The sequence below is a fragment of the Rhinopithecus bieti genome, unplaced genomic scaffold (assembly GCF_001698545.2).
Source record: "Rhinopithecus bieti isolate Rb0 unplaced genomic scaffold, ASM169854v2 scaffold_32101, whole genome shotgun sequence".
NCBI classification, from domain to species: Eukaryota; Metazoa; Chordata; class Mammalia; order Primates; family Cercopithecidae; genus Rhinopithecus; species Rhinopithecus bieti.
In genome coordinates, this window is record NW_016813601.1 from 29,568 (window position 1) to 41,210 (window position 11,643).

The window sequence follows — 11,643 nt, forward strand, 5'->3', positions numbered from 1 at the left end:
ATTTTTTTTTTTTTGAGACGGGGTTTTGCTCTTGTTGCCCAGTCTGGAGTGCAATGGTGCGATCTCAATCTCGGCTACCTGCAATCTCCGCCTCCCGGGTTCAAGTAATTATCCGCCTCAGTAGCTGGGATTATAGGCATGAGCCATCACGTATGGCTACTTTTCCTATTTTTTTAGTAGAGAAGGGGTTTTGCCACGTTGGTCAGGCTGGTCTCGAATTCCTGACTTCAGGTGATCCACCGGCCTCGGCCTCCCAAAGTGCTGGGATTACAGGAGACAGCCACCCAGCCAGACCGAAATTACGTTCTTTAAGATCCTTCCTGAGGGCAAGATCAAATCAGGACAGAGGAACAGCAAATACCAAGATGCAGTGATGGACATGACTGGAGGGCAGTTCGGAACTTAAAGAGGATGAATGCACAACTGGGAAGGGAGTCCGTAGGTCGGGGGGTGCTGGGGCGACTGCACCCGCCCTTCCCCACCCAGGTACCGCGCCGCCCTAACACACGCGCACACGCTAGACCAGAAAACTGCCCCTCCCGCAAGGCTCAGCGCGCGGATCCCTTGCGGATCGCGCAAGCGCACATGCCCTCCTCCGGCCCCCACAAACTGGGCAACACACGCCGCCAAGCCCGCTCCCTACAGAGGCTGCGCCTTTGACGAACCGGCCTAGCGTCATGGCAGACATGCTGCAGCCCTGCCCTCCCCGGCTTCCCCTGTGAGGTCCCCGGGACGCCTGGCCACCACCTGGCACTGGTCCCCTGCCGCCCGCCCCCAGAGTCGCGCGGGGCACCCTCTCCGTCCCTGCCCAACCCGCCTAGGCTTACCCCGCTCCCTCATCAGGTTGCATTAGCCATAGAAGAGCGCACAGACCCTTGAAATCCCGGGACCGCCTCCTCCCACGCAAAACCTGAGACAAACAAAAGGAAAGGCTGAAACGCAGAATCGCTGAAGGGGTAGCCGGCGGACCAGGCATGCGCAGAGCCCACGCGCAAAGCCTGGCGCTGTAGGCGCCCAACCTGGAAACTAACTTTCCCGTGAGGCCGCGGGAGCAGCCCTTCAGGATTGGCGGAGAGGTGCCCCCGCTAGGCAGTGAGCGGATGCGGTCTGAATTGGTGCGGGAGCTGCCCGCAGCCCTGGCTCTCCCGGGGCGCCCCAAAGGGATGCACTGAAGGGAGGTCTGTGTGCAGTGAGTGTGCAGTTCAGACACAGACGCGTCAAGGAAGGGACAGCTGCGTGTCAGTTTCACGTTAAATGTTAGGAAGTAGATCTTCTCGATACAGTTTAAAAGACTTTGACACTATCTGCGATTCTTTGGGGGGAGGGGGGAAGGGGGAGATGCCTCAGGAAAGCTACTTCATCAAAATCGTTAAAGCAATAAATGGGAATTGTAGCTCAGTGAGAAAATAGACATAATCTAGAAGAAGAAAATAAATGTCACATATGATTTCCTCTGTGACATTAAAATTGCTTGACTATATGGAAATACATTTAGTCTCTCTGTACCTTTCTTAGGAAGACAAAATTCCTAAAAGAACATCAACAAATTTTTGTATTTTTTCTCTTTGATCTTTAGTGCATTGTGTACTTTACAAAAGCATTCCCAACTTTATCCACAGTAAGTAAAACCTAAATGAACAGCCAGTATACGTTTTAAAAAGCAGGAAAAAATGCCTGAGAAATAGCTGTATATAGCTGTATCTATCTATACATATAATATTGCTCTATTCAAAGTAGTTTGGCACCTGCTCCATGGAAATAAGACACCATGATTAAGAGTGTTCTTTAATATGTAGTAAATACAGCATTTCAAAACAGTGAGGGAAAGAATGAAGTATTCCAAAGAGCATGTCGTTCTGAACAATTTGGAATATAGAGATATACATAGATCACACGTGATAAAATTAACATGTGTACAATATTGAAACATTTAAACCACTAAATGAGTATAAATTTTTGAAAATTGACATGTGGGCCAGGCACAGTGGTCCACACCTGTAATTCTAGCACTTTGGGAGGCGGAGGCAGGAGGACCACTTGATCCTCGGAGTTCAATACCAGGCTGGGCACTATAGTGGGACCCCCATCTCTACAAAAATTAACAATAACAATTAGCCAGGCATGTAGGCAGGTGCCTGTGATTCCAGGTACTTAGGAGGCTGAGGTTGGACGATCACTTGAGCCCTGGGTTGCAGTAAGCCATCATGGCACCACTGCACTCCAGCCTGGGTGACAAAGTGAGACTTTGTCTCAAAAAAAAAAGGGGGGGGGGGATGTGATGCCAAAGACAGAAATTATAAATTTAGTATCAGTTACATTTTATAATAGAGAAAAATAAGCAGGTCCATTCCAGCAAAACTTTTAAAGTCCATTATGATAATTGAAAGAAATGCAAATATGGCCAGGCATGGTAGCTCATGCCTGTAATCCCAGCACTTTGTGTGCAGAACATGGAAAGCCCCTGTTGTGTGCCCCAGGGTACCACTGCTGTGTAGAAACAGTGATTGAGGTCTTTTCAAGCCAGAAAGACTTAAAGGATCAACCCTTAAAAAACCCAGATGTTGAATATTTTACTGATGGAAGCAGCTTCATATTTGAGGATATCAGAAAGGCCAGGTATGCCTCAGTCATATTAAACTCGGTGGCCGAAGCCCACCCCCTGCAGGTAGGAACCTCAGCGCAGAAGGCAGAACTAATAGCTCTCACAAGAAACTATTTCTAGTGAAGGGAAAGTCAGTGAATATCTATACTGACTCAAGATATGCCTTTGCCACCTTGCATGCTCATAGAACCATTTACAATGAAAGAGGACTGTTAACTACTGAAGGAAAAGAAATAAAGAACAAAAAGGTAATAGAGCAGCTCCTAGAGGCTGTAAGGGCTCCAAAGGAAGTAGCAGTCATCCACTGTAAAGGACATCAAACAGGAGGAAGTGTTAAGGCTACAGGAAACAGAAAAGCAGACAAGGAAGCAAAATAGGCTTCAATGACAGAAAAAACAAAGACAGAAGAGACTTATGCCATGCCGTCATTACAGCCTCCCTTTGCAGGCACTCCTAACTACTCATCCAACAAGAAGGTGTGGTTTGTGGCAGGAAAACAGGAGATATCAGAAAGGAGACTGGTGGAAGTTTTCAGACAGGAGGCTTGCCATTCCAGAAGCCATTTCCTCTTGACTTATAGAGCAGTTTTACCAAGGAACACACATGGGGAAAACAGCTTTAGAGATTCTCATAGGGCAGTATTTCTATGTGCCACGCTTAACTGCCATCACTTGAGCCGTCTGTGAGCAGCGTGTTACTTGTGCCCAGAATAACCCAAGGCAAGGGCCTACTTGGCCTCCAGGAATTCAGAAAACAGGAGCGGTGCCAAGTGAAAACCTACTTGTAGACTTTACTGAACTGCCTCAGGCTGGAGACTATCCGTACATGTTAGTGTTTGTCTGCACTTTTCAGGGTGAGTCGAGGCATTCGCCATCAGGACAGAAAAGACCTGAGAAGTAACCAGGATATTATTAAAAGACATTATTCCTAGATTTGGACTTCCTCTAAACTTAGGTTCAGACAATGGACCAGCTTTTGTGGCAGAAGTAGTACAGCAACTAACTCAGATGTTAAAAATTAAATGCATACAGCCTATCACCTACAAAGATCTGGAAAGGTTGAAAGGATGAACCAGACACTGAAACAACTGTTGAAGAAGTTTTGCCAAGAGGCTCATTTAAGGTGGGACCCTTAATGAGCCCATGGTCCTTCTCCGAGTCAGGTATACCACTACAAAATTACCTGGGTATTCACCCTCTGAGATAGTGTACAGCCCACTATCCCTACTTATATCTCAAGTAAAAGGAGATTTAAAGCAAATTGGAGAACTGACCCTAAGAAGACAAATGCAAGCATTAGGTAATGAGGTAATGCAAGAAGTAAAAGGGTGGGTAAGAGAAAGAATACCTGTTAGCCTTACAGATGCAATACATCCCTTTCAACCTGGGGACCCTGTATGGGTTAAACGCTGGAATCCTACAACCCTCAGGCCCTTATGGGATGGCCCCCATATTGTGACCATGTCTACCCCTACCGCTGTTAAAGTTGCAGGTATTACACCTTGGATCCATCACAGCCGACTAAAACCTGCAGCCTCAGTTCAAGACCAGTGGATGAGTCAGCAAGATCCAGATCATCCAACTCAACTGATCTTGCAGAGGAACCAAGGCACAGCAGGAAAAGACAACTGCCCTGCTCTGACCACACTGGAGGCTGGTCGGTCAATGTACAGTTGAAGCTTAAGGAAATGTCAAACCCTGCTCTAGTCATACAACTGGAAGGTGACTAGTCCATGCATGGCTGAAGCTTAAGGAAAAGTCAAGCCCTGCTCTAGTCACACAACCGGAAGCTGACTAGTCTATGCACGGCCAAAGCCTAAGGAAGCCAGCACTAGATAAGTAAATATAGATTGAATTTGCAAGTGTAGTTATACTATTGCTTATACTGATTGTCTTGCTGTTACGCTATCTTTGTAATTGCTATCAAACTTGTTGCCAGGGAGGATGCCCATGCATAGTATAAACTTAATCGCACTAATGACAATAATGTTAACAGGCACGGGAGGAAACCAAGATAACTGTCATCATTGTATGTTAGTAAAGGTATAACTAAAACCCTGTTATATCAAACTTATTATGAGTGTACAGGAACTCCCCTGGGGACATGTGTTTATAATCAAACCAGCTTCTCCATCTGTAACTCAGGAAATAGGTAACCTCAAGTATGTTATAATCCAGGCCTCCTACCCTATGACTTCTAGTTTGAAATTCAAATAGGGAAACTTTTATTACCTTCATATACCAATCCTAAAGACGTTAGAACTGGTAACTCATAAGCAAAACACAGGTATTCCCTTATTTACATAAATAATCTGTTTCTATATATTTTGATGCCTGTCAGGCTGCACATCTCAGCAACCCAAACAATCTAGGAGTAGTCTGCAAGAACTTACGAAGAGAAAGAGTCAGCAGCAAGACTGCTAAGATCATAACAGGAAAACTAGAAGAAGAATGTCCTGATTGTAACATTCAATGGACCACATATGAGTTCAGCCAATGCCTTTATGCAGGGAGAGTAGCTCTGCTAACCAACCAAGAAGCAAAGATTGGTTGTGCGACTAAAATATGCAACCCCCTTAATCTGACCATATTAAATCCAAACATGCCTTTTTGGACTAAAGAATACCAAGGAGAGCTAAGCTTTGCTCGAGAAGGAGCAAATCTAGGTGTTCCATTAATCATTGTTAAAAAGACACAGCGAGCCAAGCTCAAGTCAGTCCAATGTCACAGTTCAGATTTTTCAAATACTTCAATAAACGTTTTAACCCCAAGGAGCCAAAAGTTCAGATTCCACCAATGTCAGCCAAGAACCTATTCACTCAGCTAGCTGAAAATATTGCTACTAATCTTGGAGTCACCTCATGTTATGTATGTGGAGGTATCAGTATAGGTGACCAATGGCCCCAGGAGGCTAGAGAACTAATGCCACAAGATAACTTTACCATACCAGAATCTGTTACAAGGTTCAATTCAAGCCCAGGTGTCTGGCTATTAAAAACCCCTATCATTGGAAGATACTGCATAGCACAATGGGGAAAAGACTTTCAAATTCAAGTAGGAGATATGACTTGTTTAGGTCAGCAATATTTTGAAGCGTCTAAGAACAAGACCCACTGTAGAAGCTTTATAGACAATTTCTCTGTACCATATTTTAACGCTCTCTCAGTTTCCAACGCTAAATCAGTTGTGGTATCAACTAGACACTCCAAATGTTTGGAAAGCACTGGCAGGACTATATTGGATCTGTGGGACAAAAGCCTATTAACTATTGCCCAAGAAGTGTACTGGAGCCTGTGTGTTAGGGACAATAAGGCCATCCTTCTTCTTGCTCCCACTGAAACAAGGGGAAGATTTTAGTTACCCAGTCTGCAATGAAGAAAGAAAAAAGACCAAAAGAAATGTCTTTACTCAGATAAGTACTGTGGAAAAGATAAGCACAAACATAAAGAAAGACATTGAGATAGGTAGCTGGAAGATAAAGAATGGCCTCCTGAAAGAATTATCGAATACTATGGGCCAGCTACATGGGCCCAAGATGGATCATGGGGCTACCACACCCCTATTTACGTATTAAACCAAATTATAAGATTGCAAGCAGTACTAGAAATCATAGTCAATGAAACAGCCTGAGCCTTGAATCTCTTAGCCATACAGACCCCTCAAATGGGGGATGCTATATACCAAAACAGGCTAGCATTAGACTACCTCCTAGCCTCAGAAGGAGGAGTTTGTGGCAGGTTTAATTTGGCCAACTGTTGCTTACAAATCAATGATAATGGAAGAGCTATTATGGAAATTACTGTTAGAATGTGGAAGTTAGCCCATGTCCCAGTCCAGATTTGGTCCAGGTAGAGCCCAAACTCACTTTTTAGAGGATGGTTCTCATGGTTTGGAGGCTCTAAAACCTTGATAATTGGTTTTATAACTATAGTAGGAGAATGTCTAATACTGCCTTGTCTTTTACCTCTCCTTATCAGAAGCATGCAGTCTACTATTGAAGCAATAGTGGACCAAACAACTACCACCAAAATAATGGCGTTACAAAAATACCAACCAGTCCCCCCAGAAGAATATGAGCCTACAGAGGAAGAGATAAATGACTGGGGTGATTTTTATTAATCTACATTTATGGTGAGCACCAAAGGTGGGGGATTGTTGCAGGAAGTCAGGGACCCCGAATGGAGGGACTGGCTGAAGCCATTGGCAGAAGAACATAAATTATGAAGATTTCATGGACATTTATTAGTTCCCCAAATTAATACTTTTATAATTTCCTACACCCATCTTTACTGCAATCTCTGAACATGAATTGTGAAGATTTCATGGACATTTATCACTTCCCCAATCAATACTCTTGTGATTTCCTATGCCTGTCTTTACTCTCTTAATTCCGTCATCTTTGTAAGCTGAGGATGTATGTCACCTCGGGACCCTGTGATGATTGTGTTAACTGCACAAATTGTTCATAAAGTATGTGTGTTTAAACAATACGAAATCTGGGTACCTTAAAAAAAGAACAGGATAACAGCAATGTTCAGGGAACAAGGGAGATAACCATCAGGTCTGACTACCTGAGAGCTGGGTGGAATAGAGCCATATTTCTCTTCTTACAAAAGCGAACAGGAGAAATATTGCTGAATTCTTTTTCTCAGCAAGGAACAGCCCTGAGAAAGAGAATGCATTCCTAGGGGGAGGTCTCTCAAATGGCCGCTCTGGGAATGTCTATCTTATACGGTTGCAGATAAGGGATGAAATAAGCCCTGGTCTCCTGTAGCGCTCCCAGGCCTATTAGGATGAGGAAATTCCTGCCTAGTAAATTTTAGTCAGACCAGTTGTCTGCTCTCAAACCCTGTCTCCTGATAAGATGTTATCAATGAAAATGTGTGCCCGAAACTTCATTGGCAATTTTAATTTTGCCCTAGTCCTGTGATCTTGCTTTGCACCCATTTGCTTTGTGATATTTTATTGCCTTGTGAAGCATTTGATCTCTGTGACCCACACCCTATTCGTACACTCCATCCCACCCAGGGAGTTGAAAATCACTAATAAAAACTTGCTGGTTTTGCGGCTTGAGGGGCATCACGGAACCTGGTGACATATGATGTCTCCCTTGGACACCCAGCTTTAAAATTTCTTTATTTTGTACTCTTTCCCTTTATTTCTCAGACTGGCCAACACTTAGGGAAAATAGAAAAGAACCCATGTTGAATTATTAGGGTCTGGTTTCCACCGATAGGGGATGAAGAAGGAATTCATGAATTTTACAAGTATAATCAAAGATCAAGAAATTTTTACTTTTCCTTCAAAAGCTAAGTGTAGTGTAGCCCCCCTCCCTACCCCATAGTCTAAGTTAGAGAAGAATACTAACTGCCTGTTTTTCCTTCTGTGCTCAGTGAGCCTTGTCTGTACTTGCCAGTTTCATATTCCTTGAGGCTCAGTGAGTTCCTGCAAGTTCCCGCTTCATCTCCCTAGCACAGCTGCAAAGTTACAAGGTTGATAAGCATATGTTACAGAAACATAGTTTCCCAAGGATGTGGAAAATGTAGTATAGATAAATGTAAAACACTGATCAACTGCCTTTGCTCTCACTTCTGTAAGTATACTTCCTATATCATGTAGCTCCTGGCCACTGACTGCTTAAAAGGTGGCTGCTTTCTTTATGTAGGGCTCAGACTTTTGTTGATACTAGTCCTACTAAGCCAGGTGATCACCTTAATAAAGGCTTACTTGAACTCTCTTCAGTCTCTCCCATCTCTGATTGTCCCCCAATATCATCTCCCAGGTTCAACTGATTCTCCTGCCTCAGCCTCCAGAGTAGCAGGGATTACAGGCACACACTGCCACACCCAGCTAATTTTTGTGTTTTTAGTAGAGATGAGGTTTCACCATGTTGGCCAGCATGGCCTCGATCTCCTGACCTCGTGATCTGTGCACGTTGGCCTCCCAAAGTGCTGGAATTACAGGCATAAGCAACTGTGCCCAGCCCAAATACTTCTTTAAAAGAAGAAGCTGGAGACTAGAACTAATGGATAAAGTAAAAGGCTATTGCTGGGGTGAGATTAACAAGCGCATACTGCAAACAGGAAGGAGGAAATTCCTTAATCTGTTATCCTTGCGGATAATAATACAGTCATCATTATAAAAGTTAAAAATTAGGCCAGGTGTGGAGGCTCACACCTGTAATCTCAGCACCGTGGAAGGCTGAGGTGGGCAGACCACTTGGGGTCAGGTGTTCAAGAGAAGCCTGGACAACACGGTGAAACCCCATCTCTACTAAAAATACAAAAATTAACCAGGCGTGGTGGCAGGTGCCTCTAATCCCAGCTACTTAGGAAGCTGAGGTGGGAGAATTGCTTGAACCTGGGAGGCAGAGGCTGCAGTGAGCAGAGATCGCACCACTGCACTCTAACCTGGGCGACACAGCAAAACTCTGCTTCAAAAAAATAAAAATTAGGCTGGGCATGGTGGCTCACACCTGTGATCCCAGCACTTTGGGAGGCTGAGGCAGGTGGATCACCTGAGACTGGGAGTTTGAGACCAGCCTGATCAACATGGAGAAACCCCATCTCTACTAAAAATACAAAATTAGCCAGGCGTGGTGGTGCATGCCTATAATCCCAGCTATTTGGGAGGCTGAGGCAGGAGAATCACTTGAACCCGGGAGACAGAGGTTGCGGTGAGCCAAGATCGCACCATTGTACTCCAGCCTAGGCAACAAAAGCGAAACTTCTCAAAAAAAAAAGAAAAATTAGAATGAGATTAAATGTTTAAACATTGCCTTCATTAACTCACCCAAAAAAGATTCAAACCACATAAGACAAGTCTATGTTTTATTTGTAGGCCCTTGACATAAATGAAGTTAAGGGCACCACCACATAAGCTTTCACATAAACATGGGTCACAAGGCACTGCGACACTCGAAATTGTGTAAGTTACTATGAACTCTTTCAAAAATTTTGATGGAATTGAATATTTCAACTTTTGAGCATACGTGAGACTTTATTTATACCAATAATTTAGAATTCCCTTAAAGTATGCAATTTAATTCTTATAAAAATATGAGAGAATATATGTTTTCTATAGGCTCATGTAATAATGTATAAAATACCAAGGGAAAGGTTCAAAAGAGCTTCACAAAACTGACAGCAGTCATTACCTTTGTGGAAGAGGCAACACTTGGAACGCTGGTCAAAAGAGCTTTTATGCTTACATGAAAAGGCAATGCATTTTACTATTACTTGTGACAGTGTAAATTAATAATTTTAAAAGATAGACAACACAAACCTGATACATACACTCACATTCGGGACAGCAGGAGAGGGGACAACCTAACATGGCTCTTTCTCTATGGCATGGGAACTTCCCCTCCCTGGTTTTCACTCTTGCCATCTTCAAACTGGGTCAATCTACTCTACCACCCAGGGTTCTGAAAATAAAATGTAGGAGCTCCTAGCCCAAGGCCTACCTGGAATATTGTAATTCCTCATTGAATGTGCTTTAAGTATTATATCAGGGTTCTCCAGAGAAACTAAGTCTGTGTGTGTGTGTGTGTGTTTGTACATTTGCAGATATATATGTGTGTATATATTTATGTATATATTATGTGTGTGTGTTTGTACATTTGCACATATATGTGTGTGTATATATTTATGTATTTTGTGTGTGTGTGTGTGTGTGTGTGTGTGTGTGTGTGTGTGTAGAGAGAGAGAGAGAGAGGAGAGATTTAGTATAAGGAATTGGCTTATGCAATCATGCAATTATGGAGGTTGACAACTCCCTTGAATAAAAGAACTGCAAGCCTCATTCCAGGAGAGGCCCTTTACTTCCAGGAGAAGCAGCCCCTCTTACCAGGATCTCCTTCATACCTATTCCCCCTGAGCAAAAGGGGTTTACTGGCTGCTGCAATCTGCCTTGCTCCCACAAACACAGTGGTAGAGCCCCAGAGGACTTGCAGCCTCAGAAGAGGTACTGAAAAGACTAACGGACTATGGCAGCCTCAGAACAGCCACAAAGAGTAACTCCTGAACATGTCAGTGGTGGGAGCAACAGGTTCAGTGTGGACAGTGGTACGATACAGTAACATACAATGATCATGCCTTTGCTTCTCTTATTTTCTGGAATAGATAAATGACTATGGAACTTATGCTTTTTAGCCAAGATGGAGTAACAGGAACCAAATTTATCCTTCCATCTGAAAGAACTAACAGCAGACACAATATAGGAAATGGTGGCACACCAGACCGTGGACATCAGGCAGTCGAAGGACAGAGACAGGGATCAAGTGAGGTGAGTCCCCGACTGCCCCAGCTTACAGCCTGAGACATTCTAAGCAGTGGCATAGGGAGGAGAACCCCAGGCAGAACCCAGTGCTCTCCCTGGTTAAAGGAGATGAAGCTGGGGCCAGGTGTGATGGCTCATGCCTGTAATCCCAACATTTTGGGATAGGTGTAGATGGCTTGAGGTCAGGCACTCAAGACCAGCCTGGCCAACATGGCGAAACCCTATCTCTACTAAAAATACAAAACTTAGCCAGGCGGTAGCGGCATGTGCCTGTAATCCCAGTTACTCAGGAGGCTGAACAGGATAATTACTTGAGCGTGGGAGGCAGAGGTTGCAGTAAGCCGAGATTGTGCCATTATACTCCACCCTGGGTGACAGAGCAAGACTCTGTCTCAAAGTGTAAAATAACAATAAAAATAAAGGAAACGGAGCTGGCATTTGCAGGACTGAGTCTGCAGGGGAGGGAGCTGCACCAAGAGGAAGCTCCAGAGATGATAAGCAGAGGGAAAAAAACAACCAGAAGAACTTAAGGAAACAGTGTCAAGCATTAAACTCTAGCTTTTTAAATATACTTTACCCATCATTCTGTCTTTTCCAGCTGGGCTCACTTAGCACTTCCAAGTTCCCAGGGAAGTTCTGTGATTTGCTCCCTTCAGAACCCTGGGACTTACACCTTAGTCCACTGCCCCTCTGTGCTGGGAGAAAAGGGTCCGTCACTCTGTGACAAGGCAGTCCCCAGGCAAGCAGGCAATTCCCCTGGAC

At 44.1% G+C, this 11,643-nt stretch overlaps 1 protein-coding gene across 1 annotated transcript in view; it reads right to left on the minus strand.

Annotated features, from left to right (window-relative positions):
* Nucleotides 1–981, minus strand: part of LOC108513105 (zinc finger protein 33B-like) — a gene marked incomplete at its 3' end in the record, with an annotated part of 23,052 nt that extends 22,071 nt beyond the window's left edge. Inside the window, exon 1 of the mRNA XM_017848744.1 lies at nt 828–981. Coding sequence (XP_017704233.1) covers nt 828–840 — 13 coding nt within the window. The remainder of the gene's footprint in view (nt 1–827) is intronic.
* Nucleotides 982–11,643: the final 10,662 nt, after the last annotated feature.